At 44.3% G+C, this 27,423-nt stretch overlaps 1 protein-coding gene across 3 annotated transcripts in view; it reads left to right on the top strand.

Moving 5' to 3' along the window:
- The window catches only part of LOC137375574 (drebrin-like), a 243,767-nt gene that overhangs the window by 87,939 nt on the left and 128,405 nt on the right, over positions 1–27,423 (top strand). Inside the window, exon 2 of one of the 3 annotated variants that reach the window (XM_068042931.1) lies at positions 10,128–10,251. The exons of the other annotated variants lie outside the window; for them this stretch is intronic. Within the exon in view, the coding sequence (XP_067899032.1) occupies positions 10,220–10,251 (32 nt within the window). The 5' untranslated portion in view covers positions 10,128–10,219. The remainder of the gene's footprint in view (positions 1–10,127; positions 10,252–27,423) is intronic. 3 annotated transcript variants of the gene reach the window in all.

Raw genomic sequence — 27,423 nt, 5'->3', positions numbered from 1 at the left:
GAGATGGTTAGATTCTCTTTTGTTGGAGATGGTCATTGCCTGGCACTTGTGTGACGCGAATGTTATTTGCCACTTATCAGCCCAAGCCTGGATATTGTCCAGGTCTTGCTGCATTTCTACACGCTCTGCTTCAGTATTTGAGGAGTTGCGAATGGTTCTGAATATTGTGCAATCATCAGCGAACATCCCCATTTCTGACCTTATGATTGAAGGAAAGTCATTGACGAAGCAGCTGAAGATGGTTGGGCCGAGGACACTACCCTGAGGAACTCCTGCAGTGATGTCCTGGAGCTCAGATGATTGACCGCCAACAACCACAGCCATCTTCCTTTGCGCGAGGTATGACTCCAACCAGCAGAGAGTTTTTGCCCTGATTCCCATTGACTCCAGTTTTGCTCGGGCTCCTTGATGCCATACTCGGTCAAATGCTGCCTTGATGTCAAGGGCAGTCAGTCTCACCTCACCTCTTGAGTTCAGCTCTTTTGTCCATGTTTGAACCAAGGCTGTAATGAGGTCAGGAGCTGAGTGGCCCTGGAGGAACCCAAACTGAGCATCACTGAGCAGGTTATTGCTAAGCAAGTGCTGCTTGATGGCAATGTTGATGACACCTTCCATCAATTGAGATGATTGAGAGCAGACTGATGGGGTAGTAATTGGCCGGGTTGGACTTGTCCTGCTTTTTGTGTACAGGACATACCTGGCAATTTTCCACATTGCCGGGTAGATGCCAGTGTTGTAGCTGTACTGGAACAGCTTGGCTCGGGGTGCAGCAAGTTCTGGAGCACAGATCTTCAGTACTATTGCCGGAATATTGTCAGGACCCATAGCCTTCAGTCGTTTCTTGATATGACGCGCAGTGAATCGAATTGGCTGAAGTCTGGCATCTTTAATGCTGGGGACTTCAGGAGGGGGCCGAGATGGATCATCCACTCGGCACTTCTGGCTGAAGATTGTTGCAATTGCTTCTGCCTTATCTTTCGCACTGATGTGCTGGGCTCCCCCATCATTGAGGATGGGGATATTTGTGGAGCCAGCTCCTCCAGTTAGTAGTTTAATTGTCCACCACCATTCACAACTGGATGTGGCAGATCTGATCCGTTGATTATGGGATCGCTTAGCTCTGTCTATTGCATGCTGCTTATGCAGTTTGGCATGCAAGTAGTCCTGGGTTGTAGCTTCACCAGGTTGACACCTCATTTTGAGGTATGCCTGGTGCTGCTCCTGGCATGCCCTCCTGCACTCTTCATTGAACCAGGGTTGGTCTCCTGGCTTGATGGTAATGGTAGTGTGGGGGATATGCCGGGGCATGAGGTTACAGATTGTGGTTGAGGTACAATTCTGCTGCTGCTGATGGCCCACAGAGCCTCATGGATCCCCAGTTTTGCATTGATAGATCTGTTCGAAATCTATCCTATTTAGCACGGTGATAGTGCCACACAACACGATGGTCGGTATCCTCAATTTAAAGGCGGGACTTCGTCTCCACAAGGACTGTACGGTGGTCACTCCCAACAATACAGTCATGGACAGAAGCATCTGCGGCAGGCAGATTGGTGAGAACATGGTCAAGTATGTTTTTCCCTCTTGTTGGTTCCCCCACCACCTGCTGCAGACCCAGTCTAGCAGCTATGTCCTTTAGCACTTGGCCAGCTCGGTCAGTAGTGAGACTGTAATGGACATTGAAGTCCCCCACCCAGAGTACATTTTGTGCCCTTGTCACCCTCAGTGCTTCCTCCAAATGGTGTTCAACATGGAGGAGTACTGACTCATCAGCTGAGGGAGGGTTTCTTTTGGGCCTCCTTATCTCGAGAGACAATGGATACGCGCCTGGAGGTGGTCAGTGGTTTGTGAAGCAGCGCCTGGAGTGGCTATAAAGGCCAATTCTGGAGTGACAGGCTCTTCCACAGGTGCTGCAGAGAAATTTGTTTGTTCGGGCTGTTGCACAGTTGGCTCTCCCCTTGCGCCTCTGTCTTTTTTCCTGCCAACTACTAAGTCTCTTCGACTCGCCACAATTTAGCCCTGTCTTTATGGCTGCCCGCCAGCTCTGGCGAATGCTGGCAACTGACTCCCACGACTTGTGATCAATGTCACACGATTTCATGTCGCGTTTGCAGACGTCTTTATAACGGAGACATGGACGGCCGGTGGGTCTGATACCAGTGGCGAGCTCGCTGTACAATGTGTCTTTGGGGATCCTGCCATCTTCCATGCGGCTCACATGGCCAAGCCATCTCAAGCGCCGCTGACTCAGTAGTGTGTATAAGCTGGGGGTGTTGGCCGCTTCAAGGACTTCTGTGTTGGAGATATAGTCCTGCCACCTGATGCCAATTATTCTCCGAAGGCAGCGAAGATGGAATGAATTGAGACGTCGCTCTTGGCTGGCATACGTTGTCCAGGCCTCGCTGCCGTAGAGCAAGGTACTGAGGACACAGGCCTGATACACTCGGACTTTTGTGTTCCGTGTCAGTGCGCCATTTTCCCACACTCTCTTGGCCAGTCTGGACATAGCAGTGGAAGCCTTACCCGTGCGCTTGTTGATTTCTGCATCTAGAGACAGGTTACTGGTGATAGTTGAGCCTAGGTAGGTGAACTCTTGAACCACTTCCAGAGCGTGGTCGCCAATATTGATGGATGGAGCATTTCTGACATCCTGCCCCATGATGTTCGTTTTCTTGAGGCTGATGGTTAGGCCAAATTCATTGCAGGCAGACGCAAACCTGTCGATGAGACTCTGCAGGCATTCTTCAGTGTGAGATGTTAAAGCAGCATCGTCAGCAAAGAGGAGTTCTCTGATGAGGACTTTCCGTACTTTGGACTTCGCTCTTAGACGGGCAAGGTTGAACAACCTGCCCCCTGATCTTGTGTGGAGGAAAATTCCTTCTTCAGAGGATTTGAACGCATGTGAAAGCAGCAGGGAGAAGAAAATCCCAAAAAGTGTGGGTGCGAGAACACAGCCCTGTTTCACACCACTCAGGATAGGAAAGGGCTGGTGGAGGGTGGTAGGTGGTAATCAGTAGGAGGTTACCTTGCCCATGTTTGACTTGATGCCATGAGACCTCCTGGGGTCTGGAGTCGATGTTGAGGTCTTCCAGGGCAACTCCCTCCCTACTGTAGACCACTGTCCTGCCACCTCTGCTGTGTCTGTCCTGCCGGTGGGACAGGTCATACCCAGGGATAGTGATTGCAGTGTCTGGGACATTGTCTGTAAGGCATGATTCCGTGAGTATGACTATGTCAGGCTGTTGCTTGACTAGTCTGTGGGACAGCTCTCCCAACTTTGGCACAAGCCCCCAGATGTTAGTAAGGAGGACTTTGCAGGGTCAACAGGGCTGTGTTTGCCGTTGTCATTTCCGGTGCCTAGGTCGATGTCGGGTGGTCCGTCCGGTTTCATTCCTTTTTAATTGACTTTGTCGTCGTAGATACAGGCAGGAAGAGGGATGTGGTCCTGCAGAAAGTGTTTAGGGAACTAGGTAAGAAATTAGCAAGCAGGATCTCAAAAGTAGTAATCTCCAGATTACTCCCAGTACCACACGAAAGTGAGTATAAAAATAGGATAATGCAGATGAATGCATGACTGGAAAGATGGTGCAGGAGGGAGGGCTTTAGATTGCTGGGATACTGGAACCAGTTCTGGAGAAAGTGGGACCTGTAAGGCCAGATGGGTTGCACCTGAACAGAGCTGGGACACATTTTCTTGCGGGTGATCTGCTCCTGCTATAAACTAACTTGGCAGGGGTGTGGGAACCAGGAGATAATACAAGTGAGGAACACCAAGGTGCACAGAGAATTGAAACAGACAGTTAGCACTAGAGTAGGAAATAGTGAAGTATTAGGTGGGGTCAGACTGAGAGTGTTAGTCAGTACTAGAGAAAGGAGTAGTTCCGTGTTAGATGGGGGCAAACTGAGAAGGACTATGAGAAATGCAAAGTCAGGATTACAATGCATGTGTGTAAATGCAGTAAGTGTGGAGAATAAGGTTGGTGAGCTACAAGCACAAATAGCAGTATGGGAATATGATGTAGCGGCAGTAATGGAAATGTGGCTTAAAATGGCAAGGACTAGGTGCTTAATATAGAAGGATATAAAGTGTTCAGAAAAGATAGAAAAGGGAAAAAGGGAGGTAGGATGGGAGTACTGATTAGGGAAGACATTGCAGTATTGGAAAGGGAGGATGTCCTTGAAGGGGCAAGGACAGATTCCATTTGGTTCGAGTTGAGGAGCAAAAAGTGTATGATCGCGTTACTAGGGATATTCTATAGACCTCCAAATACTGAGAGGGAGAGAGAGAGAGAAAGAGGAATAAATCTGCAGGGAAATCACAAAGATGTGCAAGAACTATAGAGTGGTGATATTGGGGGACTTTAATTACCCAAATATCGATTAGGATAATTTTAGAGTAAAGGACAAGGAGGGGGAGCATTTTCTGAAATGTGTTCAGGAGAACTCCCTTGAATCAGTATGTTCTCAACCCAACTAGAAAGGAGGCATTGCTGGATCTAGTGCTGAGAAATGAGGTGGACCAAGTGTCTGTTGGGAGCACGTGGGTAAGAGTGATCATCATAACATAAGGTTCAGACTAGTAATGCAGAAAAACAAGGAACAAAATAAGGTAGACTGTCTAGATTGTAAGAAGGCTAATTTCAACATGATGACAAGGGATCAGGCCAGGGTGGAATGGAACCAAAGACTGACAGGAAGAGCTGTATCAGAGCAATTGATTATCTTTAAGGAAGAGATGCTTTAGGTACACTCCAACAAGGGCGAAAGGCAAGGGAGCCATAAACAGGCCTTCTTGGATGACGAGGGAGATTATGATGAAGCAAAAAAGAGGGTGTATGATGCATGTCAGGTGAACTCATCAAGTAAGAGCCAGGCCATGTATAATAAGTTGAGAGGGGAGGGGGAGGAAAATAAGACTGGCAAAGAGAGAACATGAGAATAGAATGGCAGTCAACATAAAAGGGAACTCAAAGATTTTCTACCAGCATGTAAATAGTAAGTGAGAAGTAAGAGATGGAGTGGACCCTATTAGAGACAAAGAGGTTAATATAAACTTAGAGGTGCAGGGAAAGGCTAATATACTTAATGAGGATTTTGTATCAGTGTTCACTAAAGAAGTGGAATCTGACAAAATATCAGTAGAAGCAGAGAGATTAGAGGCAATGGATAAGATAAAAACTGAGAGGGAAGAGGTACTAAAAAGGCTGGCTATGCTTAGGGTAGATAAGTCACCTGATCAAAATGGCTTGCATCCAAGGTTGCTATAGGAAGTGGGGATGGAGATAGTGGAAGGGCTTGCCATAATCTTCCAATCTTCTCTGGATACAGGGGAGGTGCCAGAGTATTGGAGAGTGGTAAATGTGACACCCTTTACAAAAAACGTTGTAAGGACAGTCCTAGCAACTACAGGCCAGTTAGCTTAACATTAGTGGTGGGTAAGGTTTTAGAAACAATTATTAGGGGAAATATTAACAGACAATTAGAGAGGTTTGAGTTAATTAAGGATAGCCAGCATGGATTTGTCAAAGACAGATCATGCTTGGCTAATCTAATTGAATTTTTTGATGAAGTAACAGAGAAGATTGATGAAGGGAATGCGGTGGATGTTTGTATGGATTTTAAGAAAGTGTTTGATAAGGTACCACATAAAAGGCTGGTTAACAAAATTGAGGCTCATGGAATAGGGGGGTCAGTGTCCAATTGGATAAAAAATTGGCTTAAGGACAGAAAATAGCGAGTCATACTGGAGGATGGAAGTGTTCCCCAAAGGTTAGTGCTGGGACCACTGCTTATTTTTTGCTATATATAAATGACTTGGATCTTGGAATACAGAATAGAATCTCAATTTGCCAATGATACCAAACTTAGAGGTGCGGCAAGCGGTGAGGAGGATATGAACCACTTGCAACAGGACATAGATAGGCTCATGGAATGGGCAAAGAGGTAGCAGATGGAATTTAATACTGCCAATTGTGAGGTGATGCATTTTGGCAGAAGGAATAGGGAGAGGCAATATATACTTAATGGCACAGTTCTAAAGAGTGTTCAAGAATAGAGAGACATGGAGGTGGCTATGCATAGATCTTTGAAGGTGGCAGGACACATTGAGAGAGTGGTTAGTAAAGCATGGGATCTTGGGCTTCATAAATAGAGGCATTAAGTACAAAAGCAAGGAAGTTATGCTGAACCTTTATAAAGCTCTGGTTAGGCCCCAACTGGAGCATTGCATCCAGTTCTGGTCACCACACTTCAGAAAGGATGTGAGGGTCCTTGAGAAGGTGCATAGCAGATTTACCAGAATGGTTCCAGGGATGGAAGATTTTAGTTACAAGGTTAGGTTAGAAAAGCTGGGAGTGTTCTTAGAACAAAGGAGATTGAGGGGAGATTTAATAGAAGTGTACAAGATTATGACAGGCTTAGATAAGTTAGACAAGGGAAAACTGTTCCCATTAACTAATAGTACAAGGACTAGGGGACACAGATTGGAAGTTTTGGGCAAGAGATGCAGGGGGAATATGAGGAAGCACTTTTTTACACAGCGGGTGGTAATGACCTGGAACTTACTGCCCACAAGGGTGGTGGAAGCGGAGACTATCAATGGCTTCAAGAGGAAGTTGGATGGCCACTTGACAGAAATAGACTTGCAGGGCGATGGGGATTGAGCGAGGGAGTGGGACTAACTGGACAGATCTGTGGAGAGCCGGCATGGACTCGATGGGCTGAATGTCCTCCTTCTGTGCCATATATGACTGTATGACTTAACTTTCAGTCTTTCTGACACTAGGCGGCACTGCTGCTCTTTCAAGCTCTGACTCTCAGGTTTCCTTCTCTGTCCTCCACCCCTGAGGTGGGAAAGAAGGCGGGTGGGCACGGGGTATCATGAAGGGTGGTGGGAGGGCGGGGCATAGGGCCCTTTCGCCACCCCATCGCCAAGTGATCTTCCTGGGGCAGAATAGGTTGACGACTGCCTTCCCGCTCAGAGGCTATTTGAGGCCCTTAAGTGGCCTATTAATGGCCAATTAAGGGCCTGGTCCCGCCGCCGCTGTGATCTTAACAGTGGTGGGGGGAGGAGCCCTCTGCTGTGCGTGGAGATTGCCTTGCAACACGAGATGCTCTCCTTGCGGGCTTGAGGGGAGCCCTTCTGTATGGGCAATTCGTGGCCCGCGGAGGACCCCCACGAGGAAAAACTTTACCCCCTGGGACCCACCTCCCCTGGACATCACAACCACACCCCCACCCCCGCCTTGCCGGGGCCTTCTGGACTGGTCCCAGTGACCCCTGCCTCACCTATCTCTTGTGTGGTGTTCCAGCACTGGGCTTGGGTCCGAGGCTTCTGTAGTACCGGCAGTGGCCGCTACTCCCAGTGGCGCTGCAGTACTGCTGAGCTGCCCGCCCTTTGCTTGGCAGGCAGCTCTTGGAAGCAGGATCCCTGTCTTTATCGGGACGGGGATCCTGGCTCTTGAAGCTTTAACTGAAAAGCACCAGAGGTTTGCTCTACAGAGCCACAATAATGCAGAGGTGGGGTTTCCCCCACCTTTTTGGCCAGGCGCCGGGATCCCCGCCTCCGACACAAAATCCAGCCCTCTGAGTGGAGGTACATTTTAGAGCAATTTTATTTCCTGGCCCAAATTATTGAAGGGAAGAATTTATTTTTATTTCCGACACCTTGGTTGCTCTCCACTCTACCACACTACCAGCCACTCAAAAAGATAGAAGAAAAACAAAAAAATAGAAAAGGCTTCCTGGCCTGCTACTGTCCAATTTTCTGACCAAATCTCTGCGTATCTTCACATCTGTCTTCACCCAAGAGAATGAGGATGTAGATATAGAACTCAGAGAGAGAGAGAGAGAGACTGTGAGGTTCTTGAGCAAATTGTCATAGGGAGTGACAAGGTATTGGAGGTTTTGGCAGGCTTAAAAGTAGACAAATCTCCAGGTCTGGACGATTTGTGTCCCAGGATGCTGTGGGAGGTGAGGGTGGAGATTGCAGGGGCTCTGACCCTAATTTTGAATTCCTCTCTGGCCACGGGGGAGGTGCCAGAGGACTGGAGAACAGCTAATGTCCCACTATTTAAGAAAGGTTGAAGAGATAAGCCAGGGAACTATAGACCAGTGAGTCTCACGTCAGCGGTAGGGAAACTATTGGAGAAATTTCTGAAGGAGAGAATCTATCTCCACTTGGAGAGGCAAAATTTGATTCGGAATAGTCAGCATGGCTTTGTCAGAGGGAGGTCATGCCTAACAAATTTGATAGTGCAGTTGATGTAGTTTACATGGATTTCAGAAAAGCCTTTGACAAGGTCCCACATAGGAGACTTATCAAGAAAGCAAATGCACATGGGATACAGGGTAACTTGTTAAGGTGGATTCAAAACTGGCTTAGCTGTCGGAGACAGAGAGTGATGACAGATGGCTGTTTTAGTGACTGGAAGCCAGTGTCCAGTGGCGTACCACAGGGATCTGTGCTGGGTCCCCTATTGTTTGTCATTTATATAAACGACATAGATATATATGTGGGGGGTAGGATCAGTAAGTTCGCGGATGACACAAAGATTGGCTGAGTGGTTAACAGTGAGGTTGAGTGTCTTGGGTTACAGGAAGATATAGACGGGATGGTCAAATGGGCAGAAAAGTGGCAGATGGAATTTAACCCTGAAAAGTGTGAGGTGATACACTTTGGAAGGAGTAATGTGACACGGAAGTATTCAACGAATGGCCTGACACTGGGAAGTTCCGAGGAACAAAGAGACCTTGGCGTGTTTGTCCATAGATCTCTGAAGGCAGAAGGGCAGGTTGATAGGGTGGTGGAAAAGGCATATGGGACACTTGCCTTTATCAATCGAGGCATAGATTACAAATGCAGGGAGGTCATGTTGGAGTTGTACAGAACTTTGGTCAGGCCACAGCTGGAGTACTGTGTGCAGTTCTGGTCGCCACATTATAGGAAGGATGTGATTGCACTGGAGGGGGTGCAGAGGCGATTCACCAGCATGGTGCCTGGGATGGAACATTTAAGCTATGAAGAGAGGTTGGATAGGCTTGGGTTGTTTTCGCTGGAGCAGAGAAGACTGAGGGGTGACCTGATCGAGGTGTGCAAGATTATGAGGGGCATGGACAGGGTGGATAGGGAGCAGCTGTTCCCCTTAGTTGAAGGGTCAGTTACGAGGGGACACAAGTTTAATGTGAGGGGCAGGAGGTTTAAGGGGGATTTGAGGAAGAACTTTTTTACCCAGAGGGTGGTGGCGGTCTGGAATGCACTGCCTGGGAGGGTTGCCTCACATCCTTTAAAAAGTACTTGGATGAGCACTTGGCACGTCATAACATTAAAGGCTATGGGCCAAGTGCTGGCAGATGGGATTAGGTAGACAGGTCAGGTGTCTTTAATGCATCGGTGCAGACTCGATGGGCCGGAGGGCCTCTTCTGCACTGTATTATTCTGTGATTCTGTATCCTGTGTCTTTGACCAGGCTTAGAGTGCTCAACCATTTGCTTCCAATGCTTGGCTGCCCACCCTCAAAGTCATGGCGTATTTCTGCCTCATTCAGAGATTGGCCGTCAGACTCATGCTCCTCACCATCCTGCTGGTGATGCACATCCAATTTGTGGCCCATCTGAATCCTGTCCCACTTTGTTTTTGTGGGTTTCCTAGCACTAGGTTGAGAGCTGGTAATTTATTTATTAGTGTTTACCACACTATAAATATATCATTAAACAATAAGCACTTAAAATAAATTGCCAATAAACAACTTAGTACTGGGAAAATGGCTTTGGGTTCACACTGTTGAGGGAGATATTAGCTGGGAAGAGACATATGAGTGGAGGAAAATAGGAGTAATGGTGAGGAGATAGTGGAGGGTAACGGGATGGCTAGGTAAAAGTTAAAGGAATGCCATTTTGTGGGAGAAGGAGATGAAGGAATGACCAGGAGCAGAGGCAACAGTTGGATGGTGGAGAGAGCAATATAAGGTGTAAGGTGGTAACACAAAATGGAAGGAGTCACAGATGTAATTGAGGAGCTGGTGAGAAACAAGTTGTAGTAGGATGGGGTAGCAAAGAAAGGAAAATGAATGGGGGTAGAGGGATGTTGCCTAGTACTGCAAGCCATATTTCCTCTTGCTCATTACCAGAAAATGCAACCTGTACCTTCGACAGCTGCCTTCCCCACCAGTCCACTCTCCGTCTGCAAGAATAAAAGAGAAAGAAGCAGAAGAGGAGAGAGATGGTGAGAAACAACATGAAAACAACAGACAGGCAAGAAAGAAAAATACTTACCTTGGGGAATGCTATAGGAGATCCACTAATATAGTATAATAAAGCTTGCATTTATGTAGCACCTTTCATGTTGAAACCTTTTGAAATATGTTACACCATTTATTACTTTTTTGAAATGTAGTGATTGTTATTTAGACAAAAGAGCATGAAAATATAGGAACAAGAAAATGCCCATGCAGCTCAATCCATCATCTAGATCCTGCTTCAGTACACTGATCCTACCATTCTCTTTCATTTTCTGACCTCAAACCCACAATTCTTTACCCTCAACTTAATCACAAACTCCTACTTGGTCTTCAGCTGAGCTAGCAGTCACTATACCAAATAGTAGTCTCTTCCAAAATCTGACATTTGGTGTGAAAGATTTGTTCCTACAATTATATTTAGCTTATGGTTCTGCACAAAATAACCATATACGTCTACCTTATCGATTTCCTTCCTTATTTTACCTAACTTTGTTCATATCTTCCTCCACAGTGGCGCAGTGGTTAGCACCGCAGCCTCACAGCTCCAGCGACCCGGGTTCAATTCTGGGTACTGCCTGTGTGGAGTTTGCAAGTTCTCCCTGTGTCTGCGTGGGTTTCCTCCGGGTGCTCCGGTTTCCTCCCACATCCCAAAGACTTGCAGGTTGATAGGTAAATTGGCCATTAGCAATTGCCCCTAGTATAGGTAGGTGGTAGGGAAATATAGGGACAGGTGGGGATGTGGTAGGAATATGGAATTAGTGTAGGATTAGTATAAATGGGTGGTTGATGGTCGGCACAGACTCGGTGGGCCAAAGGGCCTGTTTCAGTGCTATATCTCTAAACTAAACTAAACTCCTAATTTAATCTTGACTGGATCACTTTCTGTTTGGGTCAGTAAATGGTAAGTACCTTTGTTCTTAACAAGACTCTAGGCTGTGCTGCTCTGCCCATTACCTCTCCCCACACCCAGTGCTCGGCTTTTGAGTATGGTGCTGGTTTTTTACATTAGCTCTGTGACCTCTACCATCCTTACCTTCAGTAGCCAGTATCGGTTTGTTTCTAGATGCTGATTGGTCTTTCTGACAGACAATGGAGCACCTTGGCTTCACTGTTGGCAGAGTAGTCTAGCTCTCATGATTTGGATTAAATGCAGGTTTATGTATTAGGGGGATGTGGTAAATTCTCTCTACTTGTGAAGATTAACACTAGGGAATAAGATGTCACAACCGATGGGATGAATGCAGGTTGGAATCAGTTGAAATCTGATGAAGTGCTGAAACACGTCTCTGGGTCACAGCAGGCTAATCTGATGGGAGGGGCTATAAAGGCAGGAAATTCTAACTGTTGTTTGATTGATAGCCTCCTGTGAATCTGACAGATGCTCTGCTTTAATTTGGCAGCCGGGTGCCTTCTGGCATTGAATCAGACACAGTGGGAAGTGTAGAGGAAAACTGCGTCATGGTGAATGCTTTCCACACCAGTGACTTCACAAAAGTGTTGTTTTGTCATGTGGGCTGTACAGTGTCTGAACTGAGGCTGGGCAAGAATGATCTTTTCAGTTCCTCACCAGAAACTAATGGACTGTTAATTGTGGGTGCAGTCACTCATTCACTTTGCTTTAAATTGCATTTAAAGCCAATGTGCTAAAAGCTGTTCCAATATATTTCTCGTGGTACTCTGAATTCAGCACCTCAGTTGCTCCCACCATTACGTCCACAGCAGACGTTCTATTACTAGCAGTACTGATGTCTCATACCTCAAATTTTACTTTTCAGACACAACCAGCAATTGTGCCAGAGTACATAAATCTCATGCATCAATCATTTAGCTCTGTCAAAATTCTAAACATATGTGGGCCTTCTCACTGGCAGTGTTGGCCACTGTCTGTAACCTGTCCTGTAAATGCTGTCTTGGTACACAAGCACTATAGAACTGGAGCTGTTTGTTGTGCTGTCCCCGCTTGGAGTCAGACCATTCTATTCCAGGGTTATATCCACAAAAAAGCTTCCAAATATTGTAAGCTTCACCCAGGGCCTCAAGATGAAATCAAACTAATTCTGCAGAATGAATATAAGTTGGGCTGACGTCTTTGCCAGTCCTGCTGACTGTAAATGACAGGTCCAAGGCTTAATTCTTGTTTGGAAACTTTGCTGACAGGATTTGTGCTCTACCATGTATGGCTTCTTTTGAAAATGATCTGCAGTTGCTAACGCTGCTCCAAAAGCAGCCAAGAAACTTAATAGTTCTGAAGAAGGGTCACTGACCTGAAATGTTAACTCTGCTTCTCTCTCCACAGATGCTGCCAGACCTGCTGAGTATTTCCAGCGTTTCTTGTTTTTATTTCAGATTTTCAGTATCCGCAGTATTTTGCTTTTATTGTATAAGAAACTTAATAGTTCAGTTTGGTGCTTCAGAATGGTTATGAGGTGCTGTTGAGGCAATCTGTAAACGATTTTTTTACATTGTCTGAATCGTCACTGGTTGTGAGTTGCTGGTAGCAACCTTTATTTATTTATTTAGAGATACAGCACTGACCGAGTCTGTGCCGACTTGTGCTATCTTGATAAAATTGTCAACCTATTCTTTAAAATTCTTACCAAATTACATTTATTAAAAGCAGCTAATTTCAGATCGTAACCAGAAAATTATCCTCCATAATTTGGGCCCCTATATTAAAGGTGAGGTGGGAAGGATGTGGGGGAGCTCAGAAGTGGACAAAAAACCTGATAAGGCTGAGGGCATGCAGGCCATGCCAATCTTCATGGAAGGGCTTCATTTAAATAATTCTGTGCAGACAGCCAGCCTGATAGACTGCCTAATCGGCGGGTGGGAGCGGAATTTAGTGGCAAGTGGCCACAGCTGGGGTCCAATTGGAATGGGTCTCCAGCAGTCAGTTGGGGGGAGAGGGGGGAGCCTCAGGCCATGCTCTGAGGTAAGTGGTGGATTGGTGAGAGGAGGAAGTCTAAGCCCAGGATTGGGATGACTGATAACAGCATTTGGGATGGGGAAACCTGCTGATGACAATGAGCGAGAAGTGGGGGAATGTCAGGGCTGGGGTGTCCCGGTTGAGGGTAGCAGGGTGTACCCCTGCTTCTCCTGCTCCTCCTCCTCCTCCTCTTCCTCCTGGCCTACAAGAAGCTTAAAACCAGGCACAGTGTAAAGCCTTTTTTTAATTCGTTCATGGGATATGGGCATCGCTAGCTAGGCCAGCATTTATTTCCCTTCCCTAATTGCCCTTGAGAAGGTGGTGGTGAGCTGCCTCCTTGAACAGCTGCAGGCCATGTGGGGTAGGTACACCCACAGTGCTGTTAAAAAGGGAGTTCCAGGATTTTGACCCAGTTACAGTGAAAGAACGGAGATATAGTTCCAAGTCAAGATGGTGTGTTGCTTGGAGGGGAACTTGCAGGTGGTTCTGTTCCCATGTAACTGCTGCCCTTCTCCTTCTAGGTGGTAGAGGTCGCAGGTTTGGAAGGTGCTGTCGAAGGAGCCTTGGTGCGTTGCTGCAGTGCATCTTGTAGATGGTACACATTGCTGCCACTGTGCATTGGTGGTAAAGGGGGTGAATGTTTGTGCACAGGGTGCCAATCAATTGGGCTGTTTAGTCCCGGATGGTGTCGAGCTTCTTGAGTGTTGTTGGAGCTGCACCCATCCAGGCAATTGGAGAGTATTCCATCACACTCCTGATTTGTGCGTTGTAGATGTGGACAGTCTTTGGGGAGTCAGGAGGTGAGTTAGTCGCAACAAGATTCCTAGCCTCTGATCTGCTCTTGTGGCCATGGTATTTATATGGCTACTCCAGTTTAGATCTGGTCAATGGTAACCTCTAGGATGTTGATAGTGGGGGATTCAGTTATCCTAATGCCATTGATTGTCAAGGGGAGATGTTTAGATTCTCCCTTGTTGGAGATGGTCATTGAACGGCACTTGTGTGCTTACCTGAGACCCTTCTGGCCAGTCAACTCCTGACAACAGACAGCACGGGAATCACCTGTTGAGGTTAAAAATAAGTCACGGTGCCCAAGACAGCAGGCCATGACACTTACATGTTAAGTAGGCTTTTACCAGGATCCTTGTCCAGAGCCTGAACTGTCACCTTAAATATTACGACAGCTGGGAATGGGGTCAATTTGCTTTTCTGATTAAATGAAAAATTCCCAATTGGCAATAAATTTCATTCTCTTTGTTTTGTGTCCTTCATGTACTAAAGGGATGGAACCAAGTTGCCAATAAGAGAAAATAATTGCCGACCACTTGCCTTCAAGAATTAAGAAGGCTGCATTGTTGTGTAGCATAAACATAAGTGGTAGCTCAAGCAGAGAGAAAATACAGATAACAGTTTGAAACTGGATGACAATTTTTTGTGTTTAATTGAGCTTGACTCCTTCCTTCTCTTTCGGATAGGACATTAAACCAAGGCTCCATCTGCTCTCTCAGGTGAATGTAAAAGATCTGGTGGCACTATTTTGAAGAGCAGGAGAGTTACCCCGGTGTCCTGGCCAATATTTATCCCTCAATCAACATCACAAAAACAGATTATAGACATTATCACATTGCTGTATGTGGGTGTTTGCTGTATGCAAATGGACTGCAGTGTTTCCTACATTACAACAATGACTGCACTTCAAAAGTACTTCATTGGCTGTAAAGTGCTTTGAGGTGTCTGGTGGTCATGGAAAGTGCTATAAAATGCAAGAGTTTCTTTTTTTCTTTATTTCATTTTTGCAGCGCCAGTCTTAGTAAAATTATGCTAATCCTGATGAATGTGATGTGATATTTGGCTGAGTTAAAGCAACAGTCTCAAAATCATAGGGCACATAGTCTGCTCGTTATCTATCCAAATTATACAATGTTAAACCTGATTGATAGGTTAATAATACTCCCACAGTGAAACAAATCCATTTTAATTGGCTGGCATACTTTTCCATTTACAGTTTATTCTCCCACTCATTCCATTTCTCCATTTATTACTCGTGTTTCAGTAAGAGTGCAGGCTACCCCTGCATAGGATGAACCTTCAGATCAGATTGTTAAACAGTGATCTAGGCAGGAAAGATTTACTTCTTTGTAATTATGTGTGGTGCTTCCAAAAGGAACTGAGGTTGTTTGGTGTTTGAGGCAAATGTTATGAAGTCATCAAAACAAACCTGAGGGTTTGTCTTCAGAAGAAGAAAGAGAATTGATATTCTAACTTGATTTCCTCCAATTTGGAGGGAAATGGCTATTCCACTTTAATCAAGTACATGTGAGAGGGGGTTGAAGAAGAACAGTGGGAAATGTATTTCAATTCAATATGGTTTTAGGGGAGGGATAAATATTACAAAAGAATTAGATTTTGACCAGAGATTGTAAGGTCCCAAGATTACTTAAAGTCACTGATCTCAGCAGTATTAGCAATGATGCCATGACAGTAGGCCTCATTACCTCTGGGCTGGTGAGGTGAAAAATCGCCAGAATGCCTGCTCCTGCTTGCTATCCAGTTATCATGCTATGAATTGCACATGCACAGTCATCAGATCATGATGTTAGGATCAGGCTTGGCTGTGATTTCCTCCACAGTTGAATAGCCAGGCATGAAGATAAGATATGATGTGCTACAAGCCAGTATCCTTTCAACATATTCATTTGACACACCCTTTGACTTTTCCGTCTGTGGGGTGCTAACCAAATAATCACCTCACTGAGTTTCCTCTTGATGAAGTAAGGTCCACTGGACCTAGTTTTCATTGGTTCCCCAGGCAAAGGCAACAAACCTAGCACCCTATCTCCAGGGTGGAATTTACATGCCTTATAGTTCTACCCATTTAGGTTTTCATCACTTGCTGAGAAACCTTGAGATGTTCTCTAGCCATCTCACAAGCTTTTGAGAGTCTCTCTCAAAACTCTGACACATAATCTAAGAGGGTAGTGTCCTCCTCCTGTTCTAAAAGTCTCTCCCTATTGAGTTTAAGGGGACCCCTAACTTCATGCCCATAGATCAATTCGAATGAATTGAAACTCATTTGGTGTGTCCCTGGTGGCAAATAATAAAAATGATATCCCCCTATCCCAATCTTGGGGATACTCAAAACAATAGGCCTTAATCATACTCTTTAGGTCTTGGTCATAGCTTTCCAAAGTGCCTTATGACTGCGAGTGGTAAGTGGACCATTTGAGCTGCTTCACTCCCAAATTACACATGATCTCTCGAAATACCTCTGACATGAAATTTGACCCCTGGTCCGACTGAATTTCTTTTGGCAATCCATATTGAGTGAAAAACTGAATCAACCCCTCACTCACAACTTACGCTGTTTATTTCCAGAGGTTATTGCCTCTGGAAACTGAGTGGGCAAATCCATGATGGTTAGGAGAAACTTGTGATCTGCATTAGTTGTGGGTAAGAGTCTGACACATTCCACAAGAACCCTACTAAATAGTTCACCAAAAGCAGGTACCGGTATTCGTAGGGCTGGATTAATCAAAGGCTGTGGCTTCCCACTCATTTGACATGTGTGACGTGTCTTACAGACGTTGACCACATCCCTCTGCAGCTTTGGCTAGCAAAAATGCATCATTACCCTAGTCTGTATCTTCTGAATACCCAAAAGGCCTGCAACTGGAATCTCATGGTCAGTTCTCAAAATTTCACTGTGGTAGCAAGGAGGGACAACAATTTGATGGACTACAGCCCAGTCCTCATCAGCGAGCCTCTGAGGAGGTCTCCACTTTCTCATAAGAATGTCATTCTTGACAGAATAACACTCATGAACTTTTTCAGCCTCCGTCTCAGAACATGTTATCTGAGATATTTTCTTTAAATCAGGGTCTGCCTGTTGTGCCTCAATCAAAGACAATCTGCTGAACAATTCAGTCTCGCTATTCAAATTCCTGAGAAGGGTTTAAAAAGTTTCAGACAGCCAGACATCCGGCTTGTCCTTTATAACCACTGATTCTGCCTTTTCTTGTTCAGCCCAATGAGCCTGGAACCCAGTCACTACACAACAACCTGGGAATATTCTGGAAATTTCTTCTTGCAAAACTTCAGTTTCAGCAACCTTAACTAGCTTTTCCAAAACTACTGAAGACAGCAATACCCTATCTCCAGCTAAGTTATTTCCTAGCAAAAAATCCACCCCTTCAATATGCAAATCAGGGATAACTCCCACTGTTGCAGGACCAGTGACTAAATCACATTGTATATTAACCTTACAAATGGATCGGGTAAATAACCTCTCTCAATGCCCTGCACTAGGACTTTTGCATTCATTGAATTACTTTGAGGAAAATTCACATCCTTTGCTACCATTAATGACAGGTTGCCCCTGTATATCTAAGCAGAACAATCGACTTGCCTGCCTCACCAGACAGATATGGGGACACTTTAGCCTTGAACACAAAACTTCTGTAACCTTCAGGGAACCGATTTAATTCATCAGCACACAGGGGAGAACCCAGCTGCTCATTATTCAAAATCACCAAGGCCACTGACTTGTCAGCAGTGCCTCCTATTGGGGCATCTTTTTTAGGAGAAGATTGCCTTTTAACTTGCAGCATTCTGATTTTATATGCCCTCTTTTATTACAAAAATAACATGTTGGTCAATTTGACTCAGCCCTAGTCTCCTGATTATCTTTCTTACTACTCTGAAGATTGCCTGTTTCCTCTCCTTTACTCTTTCTCTCACTAACCCAGATAACTTCATTGTCAATCTTCCTATCTCTCCAATATCTCTGAAAGTTTCCAAACTGGGGCTTGTAACTACTGCTTTTAGGGGCCAATTCATAAGTATCTGCCATTACTGTGGCATCCCTTATTTTAACAACTTTATGTTCTTCCAGGTGGGACCTTATTCTTGAAGGGGCACTATTTTTCTTCCATTAGGACTACTTCACTAAGGCTCTCAAAGTCTTGTTCAATCTTCATCGACCTATACCACCTATAAAACACCATTTCCTTCTGTCTAACAAATTCCACATATGTCTGCCCCGTTTCTTTTTTAAGTTCCTGATTTTTGTCTGTAAGCCTCTGGTACCAATTCATAAGCATTGAGAACTGCAGTTTTAACCATTTTCACATTCACTTGACTGTTCCTCGGAGAGTGTTGAATATAGCTGTAATGCTTTTTCCACTAACACACTTATCAATAAAATTGTCCAACTTTCTTTTGGCCATTGCAATTTTGTAGCAATTGTTTCAAAGGACACAAAGTTGATAGGTAAATTGGCCATTATAAATTGCCCCTAGTATAGGTAGGTGGTAGGGGAATATAGGGACAGGTGAGGATGTGGTAAGAATGTAGGATTAGTATAAATGGGTGGTTAATGGTCGGCACAGACTCGGTGGGCCGAAGGGCCTGTTTCAGTGCTGTATCTCTAAATCAAATCAAAGTACATTTCAACTCTTTCCTCACTGAATTTAGGCACTAACTGAATATTCCTTGCCAAATCAAAATTGGATTAAATTGGATTCATCCTCAAGCCTTCCTGCCACCCCCTGTTCATGTAATCTGAGCTTTACTTGTCCTGTACAAATTTCCTGGGTGCCAGTTCTGATGAAAGGTCGCTGACCTGAAATGTTAACTCTGCTTCTGTCTCCACAGATGCTGCCAGACCTGCTGAGTATTTCCAGCATTTTTTGTTTTTATTACAAATTTCCTGGCTTCTTTTTCTCTTTGTAAGTCTCTTTTTCCTTTACTTCCCTTTGATATTCAAATTCATGTTTTCTCATTTAAAGTTGTAATTGTTTCTTTTTCTTCCCTTTCTCTTTTGAATATCATCTTCTCTAACTCAATTTTGACTAGTTTCACTTGAACACTTCCTCAAGCTTCAAGTGAGGAACTGACTCTTGGACTATCTCCACTTTTCTAGCCCCTGAGCTCACATTAACCCCTGTGTGTGCTGATATAGTGACCAAATTGACCTTTTTCAACTGCTAAAATAAACTGAGTCAAATCTTTTCTCTTAACAAATTCTTGTACATTGATGGTACTTATGTTGATTTCCCTCTGACCCCAGCAAAAGTAAAAGTGATATCATCTTGTTTGCTTAAACTCTGGAAATTCTAGCGAACCCGTTTTATAGCCTAACCATGAACGATTTGGATCCTGGATGAGCCCCCAATTTGTTACGACCTCAGTAGAGACTGCTAACTGTAAAACAAGAGATTTGAACTTCCCAATGACCAATTAAAGAATCACACGACAAGATTTCACATTTTAAGATTTTTACTATAAGAACTAAAATGAAAAAAAAATCAACATTATTGGGAAGACAGTGGCATAAAGGCTAATGCCCTCTGGGCATGGGTTCAAATCTCATCCACCACGGCAGCTGGTGGAATTTAAATCCAATTAATTAATTCATTCAATTAATTAATTTAAAAAATCTGGAATTGAAAGCTAGTCTCAGTAATGGTGTCATGAAACTATCGATTGTCCTACAAAACCCATCTGGTTTACTAATATCCTTTAGGGAAGGAAATCTGCTATCCTTACCTAGTCTGGCCTACTCTAGACCCACAGCAATACTGCCCTCTGAAATGGCCTAGCAAGCCAGTCAATTGTCAAGGGCAATTATGGATGGGCAACAAATGCTCTCTTTGCCAGCGACGTCCACATCCCAGGAAAGAATTTAAAAAAAGTACTTAATAGGTAGCAAAAACGCTGAATTAGAGAGAAAGGTATTTCCCATTAACTCATTAACACATTTGAGAAACCCACACCACATTTATATGTTACAGTGTTCTCAGCGAAAAAGTATCCTTCCAGCTAAAAGTCCCAAACTCCTCCCAGCTGCAATGGGTTGGATCTTCCAGTGTCTTTCTCAAAGCCAACATCCTTTTCGCTCACTTATTCCGAGCATATTCACTGGACTTCTGTTAATAAGGCAATCTCTGGTGACTCCATTGTTTTTTTTCTCCTCTGCAAACCTCATGCCTTCAAACTGGGTTCATATCTTACAAGTCTTTTGCTGTGTCAGTGATCTAGGAGCAGCTGTTTCCCAGAAACAGCCCACTGATCTCTCTCTCTTTCTCTCTTTATGCTGCACAGCTGACTACTGGTCTTCGTTTCTTCCATTCAGCCCCCAACCTTACGAATTTATCCAGATCAAAAGTCAATAGTCGTTTGCCTTTGACAATTCTCAGAGACCATTTTACCTGGATTTTACCTTAGGCGGATGGGAATTCGCCACCGACTTATAAGTCCCCAGTATTTAATTGTCCCGAGGCGAGACTTCCACCTGCTTGAGGGAGGAGGTCCCGCCTCATTGAAATGCCGGCCAATCAGCTCTTAGTCTCAGCAGCGCCACTGGGAGCGGTGGCCACTGCTGGGACTGCAGCCCAGCCGACCAGATGAAACCAGGAGTCCAGCTAAGTTGGACATGCCTCACCAGAGAGATCAGTCCTCCCCTGGTGAGGCTGGAGTGGTCGTTTGGGGCGAGGGGGGAGTCTTGGGTCCCGGGGGTGGGTTGGGAGGCTGGGGAAGCCGTCAATCGGGCTCCCTGTGCCCGACTGCCATGCTGTTATGTTATGTGACCACTTAAGGGCCTTGATTGGCCTCGGGTGGGCAAGCCTCCCCCACCCACCCGATGCCGTAAAGTTGACCGGAGGCGGGAGCGGGGCGGGTAGGTCTCGCGGAGCCTCCTGCTCAATTTTACGCCACCCCCACGCCACCATCCAAACCGCTGGGGCGGCGTAAAATTCAGCCACCTATGTCTGACCATAGCAAAACCACCCTGGGCCGTCCTTTGTTTCCAGGTGTTAGAAATTGCAACTCAAATCTACATTTTAGAACCCAGCTCCCTGTTTACAAGTGAGTTTTTTTTTATTCATAGGAAGTGGGCGTCACTGGCTAGGCCAGCATTTATTGCCCATCACTAATTGCCCTTGAGAAGGCGGTGGTGAGCTGCCTTCTTGAACTGCTGCAGTCTATGTTGGAATAAGGGGTAGGAGATAAGATGCATATTATCCAACTGCCTCAACCAGCAGTCATCTTATAAGTGTGCGAACATGGAGGTACCTTGTGTAGGTGGCATGTGTAAAGTTTGTTGCTGAACACATTTCATGGGCCACAGGGCAAATACATTGTGATGGCAACAACACACTGTGCTGGTAAAACAGGGTCACGTGCATGTGCATTTGGAAAGTAGATTAAAGTTGCTAGAGAGCAGCACCACATTTATGATGCGTTATCAAAATGTCTTGTACAACAGCAATGCTAAGTTGTACAACGTGTGAACACACTTACCTTGGCAATTCCATAGCTCAGTAAATTTCTTTCTTACCTGTTTCTATATTTAGACCACAGGTTAGATATTATTAACCCTGTCAGCTCCATCCAGGCTGATCTAACATTAATCTTGACTGGAGGGTGGCTCTCAGCTCCACCTTTCTCTGTAGTACCTCTTGCAGCAGCATTGCCAAAATAGCATCTCGAAATAGAAGAACTCTACCTCTGCACCTTGCCTCTGACATTTATAGCCAGTTTCCCGTAAAGGCAATGAGCAGCCCTTTAAGAGTCAAACAAGAGTTCATGTGACCCACTTCTAATACTTGGCTAAGTTGATGAGTTTAGTTCACTGACATAGGAGCACATGAATTGCTGGACAAAGAAACACCAAGATTCATGTAGCTTACCTTCTGTCACGCAGGTTGTCACATCATACAACAATAATGGAGTTATTAACTAATCAAAGCAATCAATCTCGAACAGTTAGTCTAAAGCAGACGGAGACGTAATGTGAGGAAAACAGCAGCAGTGGAGAGCTTTGGGAACCATAGGTTCAAAATTGCCTGTTCCTGCTAAGTATGCTACACTTACCATGTCATGACTCAAATTACTCATATACTGTATCCCAAAAATTTGTAATTCTGTTTTCTTTTGCATTTGAATGAATCAACATTAACTGCTTCCACCCTTTCCCTAGGGTGTCCGTTCCATAGCTTGACCACTCACTGAAATATTGTTTCTGCAGATTAGTTTCAAATGTATCCTCCTTCAAGCATGGGCCATGTCCTTTTTTTTAATTCATTCATGGGATGTGGGCGTCGCTGGCCAGGCTAGCATTTATTGCCCATCCCTAATTGCCCTTGAGAAGGTGGTGGTGAGCTGCCTTCTTGAACCGCTGCAGTCCATGTGGGGTAGGTACACCCACAGTGCTGTTAGGAAGGGAGTTCCAGGATTTTGACCCAGCGACAGTGAAGGAACGGCGATATAGTTCCAAGTCAGGGTGGTGTGTGACTTGGAGGGGAACTTGCAGGTGGTAGTGTTCCCATGTATTTGCTGCCCTTGTCCTTCTAGTTGGTAGAGGTCGCGGGTTTGGAAGGTGCTGTCTAAGGAGCCTTGGTGCATTGCTGCAGTGCATCTTGTGGATGGTACACACTGCTGCCACTGTGCGTCGGTGGTGAAGGGAGTGAATGTTTGTAGATGGGGTGCCAATCAAGTGGGCCGCTTTGTCCTGGATGGTGTCGAGCTTCTTGAGTGTTGTTGGAGCTGCACCCATCCAGGCAAGTGGAGAGTATTCCATCACACTCCTGACTTGTGCCTTGTAGATGGTGGGCAGGCTTTGGGTAGTCAGCAGGTGAGTTACTCGCTGCAGGATTCCTAGCCTCTGACCTGCTCTTGTAGCCATAGTATTTATATGGCTACTCCAGTTCAGTTTCTGGTCAGAGGTAGCCCTAGGATGTTGATAGTGGGGGGATTCAGCGATGGTAATGCTGTTGAATGTCATGGGGAGATGGTTAGATTCTCTCTTCTTGGAGATGATCATTGCTTGACACTTGTGTGGTGCGAATGTTACTTGCCACTTATCAGCCCAGTTTGGGAGAGCGAAACCCATTGTCTTTTCGGTGTTACAACCTTGCACCCTTCTTTCAAAAGGGTCTTTGAAGTGGGTTCTTTGTTCTTATGGTAACCAAGACCACTGGCTGGTCTCTGGGAAGATTTTGACTGAGATTACATGTTTCCTCCAAATGTCCATTTTACACTGCATTACAGATCACAGTTTTTTAAAACCTATCCATTCTAAAAAGTCCAGTGTTTATAACACTGCTCAGCAGAAGAACAATGGCAATGGCCTGGATTTTGCATTGAGGTTAAGTAAGACTAACAGTGCTCAATATTATTATGGAGTAAATCAGTCAGCAACTTTGCAAGTCTGTACATATACAGTTAAACACAGAAATCCAGATGTTATTGCCCGAGCTACCCTGCCCCTCTACAGGCTGTGCTACACCGTTGCCTTGCCAATGAACTTGGTAATAAAACTCATATAAGGGTGTGAAGTTATTGTACCTGGTCACTAAAGATGGCAGAAAAATTAGGATGGTGCATTCAGGTGTAAGTGAATTTTTAACAGTGTGTTAAGTCATGATTATGGCCAAATAACCCCTCTGGCCCTGAAAATGTAATTTATAGAAGTATGGACTCTCATTCAGAATTTAATTAATGTGAAGATTTAATTTTTTTGACTTTATCTTTCTATCTCTTATCTCTCTGTTGTTATCCCATCTTTCTTTTCCAATCTATATTTCACTTTCTGTACATAAGCTTACAAGGAATTAAATATAATTTATACTTCCTGGTTTAGACTCTGCACGTCTCTATGGATTCTTCAAACTCATTAGCTGAAGAGCCACAGTGTTGCATGCCCTGCTCTCTCAAACTCAGGTCCCCTGTAGAGGGTGTGAAGCTGGGTCAGATACCCGGTGACAGTAACTTGCTGCTCAAAATCTCTGAAAAGTCTGTGGGCAGCAGTCAGCATGGTGAATAGCATGTGCCTTTCCTTTGCCATTGATCACAAAATCCAGGTCAATATGTTTAATCTGGGAGGAATCTTCAATTCCCCCTCCCTTACTTTTCATAAAGCAAGACTGTTATTAGGGCCAGCAAATTATCTGAGTATACATTAATCTGAACCTCAAGGGAGTTTATATGTCAATAAGATTTGCATATCTATGATTTATGTAAACTATTACAACAGTGGTTGTCCAACTTATTTGTGTAGGGGCTGTAATATTACTTGTTCTTTTGGTGTGTGATCTATTGTAAGACTCAGAGGACTATAAGTAATATCCAAAGAAAGCAGTTTTTATTATAACTTTAACAAGAACATATATATATATCTACAGTTACTACACGAGCACACCTACACACGCCTCACTCTGTTGGGCTCCACCCACAACAGGCTGGTCATGTTTGATGCGACATCACTTCCTCTGGTGATCTTCATTTACAGCTCTTATGGTGGTCCCTTCTTACGTTCGTCCCACAACATCCCCCCCCTTTTTCTAAAGATAAAAACATATGTGCAATCAACAATGATGTTGCAGTTTGTACTAACTATACAAGATTAAAACAAAATGTTATTTTCAGGTAAGAAAATTTAGCACTCTCGAAAATGTAGAGGAGGTTTGCTTATTCATCCAGATTTTGTTATCGCAAAACTCTTCCTTTGTTTGGAAAGCTTAGAAAAATGATGACTGGCAACATCACCAATCGCCGGCAACCCCTCTGGCCTCCATGTAGTTGCTGCAATGAACTGAAGTCCGAGGGAAACTCCCAATCATATCACCTCTTCTTGTCAAGACTCCGAGCCTTTACATAGACCGACCTTATACACTTGACCTGGGTATTTTCTACCATCTTCGGTGCGTTACTGACATCATGTATTGTGACAGTTCATAAATCTTGGCATACTGGAAGTCCTGCGACAGCTGGTCCAGTTGTGTCTACAATATAAACATTTGTGGTAGCCATTCGGAGCTCCCTTAGCTGCACTGTAAGGTTATTGTTCCAAAGCACTTGATTGGAGAACCATTGTGGCCACCGAGCCTAGCTGTTGTGGGTTGCACCATAGATTCCCATTTTCTAAGTACATGTCCTTCAGTATATAGATGGGCAAAATATTTGCACTTGCTCCAATGTCAATTATTACTCTGACCTTATGCTTGCCACTCTTCTGCGGACATATAATCCTGATCATGGCAAATGCCTCAGATTGAGTAATAGCATTAATATGTTTATCCAAGTTGACTATGTGAAATGCTTGCTCACTGTTCGCACAAGTGCATTCTTCATCTGTGTCTTCTGGCAATCTGTCTCTCTGCTGACCTGATGTACCTGCTTGGGCTTTTGTTGTGTTTGCCATTCTGTCTTGCAGACATTCTCTCTGCATCTGATCTGCCACCATTTCTGTGTGCAGTATCTGAGCTTGGCCTTCTGCACTGCCTTGTCCAATGTCCTCACATGCCACAAGCTTTGCACTGGTCCTGGTATGCCAGACAACTGCAAATTGGGTGAGTCAGCCATATTTGCAACAAGGCTTAGCTGACTTCTGATCCTTGGTTATCATACCAACTGTCGAAGCCGCCCCCAATGCTTGTTAATGTTGGCACACAGCCATGATGACTTCAAATTTCCTTCCATCATTGAGTAGTGCATCTATGGTGTGCCCTTTCTTCTTTTCTAGCAGGTCTTTTTGAAAGGCCTCTACATACATACGACATAGATACGAACATTCAAATTAGGAGCAGGAGTAGGCCACTCAGCCCCTTGAGCCTGTTCAGCCATTCAACAAGATTTTGGCTAATCTGATTGCAACCTCAACTCCACATTCCCACCTACCCCCGATAACCTTTCACCTCTTTGCTTATCAAGAATCTCTCTACCTCTGCCTTAAAAATATTCAAAGACTCTGCTTCCACCACCCTTTGAGGAAGAGAGTTCCAAAGACCTCTTGACCCTCTGAGAGAAAAGAATTCTCCTTATCTCTGTCTTAAATGGGCGTCCCCTTATTTTTAAATAGTGACCCCTAGTTCTAGATTCTCCCACAAAAGGAAACATCCTTTCCCTATCCACTCACTTAATCTATCAATATCCATTTGTAGCCTCCTTATGTCCTCTTCACAACTTACTTTCCTACCTATCTTTGTGTCATCAGCAAATTTAGCAGCCATACCTTCGGTCCCTTCATCTGTTATTTATATAAATTGTAAAAAGGGGAAGCCCCAGCACTGATCCCTGTGGCACACACTCGTTACATTTTGCCAACCAGAAAATCACCCATTTATGCCTACTCTGTTTCCTGTTAGCTAGCCAATCTTCCATTCATGCCAATATATTACCTCCTACACCGTGAGCTTTTATTTTCTGCAATAACCTTTGATGTGGCACCTTATCAAATGCCTTCTGGAAATCTAAATACAGTATATCCACTGGTTCCCCTTTATCCGCAGCACATGTCTCTTCTTCAAAGAACTCCAATAAATTGGTTAGATATGATTTCCCTTTCACAAAACCATGTTGACTCTGCATGATTACCTTGAATTTTTCTAAGTGCCCTGCTAAAACATCTTTCATAACAGCTTCTAACATTTTCACTCTAACAGATAGTAAGCTAACTGGCCTGTAGTTTACTACTTTCTATCTCCCTCCCTTTTTGAATAAAGGAGTTACATTGGCTATTTTCCAATCTAATAGAACCTTTCACGAATCTTGGGAATTTTGGAAAATTAAAACCAATGCATCAACTAACTCACTAGCCACTTCTTTTAAGATCCTAGGATGAAGTCAGTCAGGACCTGGGGACTTGTCAGCCCGCAGCTCCAACAATTTGCTCAGTACCACTTCCCTGGTGATTGTAATTTTCTTGGGTTCTTCCCTCCGTTCCATTTCCAGATTTACAGCTGTTTCTGGGATGTTACTTGTATTCTTTATAGTGAAGACCGATGCAAAATACCTGTTCAATTCATCTGCCATCTCCTTATTTTCCATTATTAATTCCCCAGACTCAGACCATTGCTCACATTGTTAACTGATTTATTTTTTTAACTATCTATAGAAACTCTTACTATTTGTTTTTATATTTCTAGCTTGCTTTCGCTTGTTCTCTATTTTCTCTCCTTATACATCTTTTAGGCATTCTTTGTTTTTTTTAATATTCTGTACAATCTTCTGACCTGCCACGATTCTTTCTGCAATTATATGCTTTTTCCTTAAGTTTGATACTATCTTTAACTTTTTCAGTTAACCACAGATAGTGGGTCCTCCCTTTGGAATTTTTCTTTATTGTTGGTGTGTATCTATTCTGTGTATTCTGAAATATCCCCTTAAATGTCTGCTATTGCATCTCTATTGACCTATACCTTAACCTACTTTGCCAGTTCACTTTAGCTAACTCTGCTTTCATGCCCTCATAATTGCCCTTAT

The sequence above is a fragment of the Heterodontus francisci genome, chromosome 12, assembly GCF_036365525.1.
Source record: "Heterodontus francisci isolate sHetFra1 chromosome 12, sHetFra1.hap1, whole genome shotgun sequence".
Lineage (NCBI taxonomy): Eukaryota > Metazoa > Chordata > Chondrichthyes > Heterodontiformes > Heterodontidae > Heterodontus > Heterodontus francisci.
The sequence above is the reverse complement of the archived record's forward strand: the minus strand, read 5'-3'. Positions and strand labels throughout refer to the sequence as shown.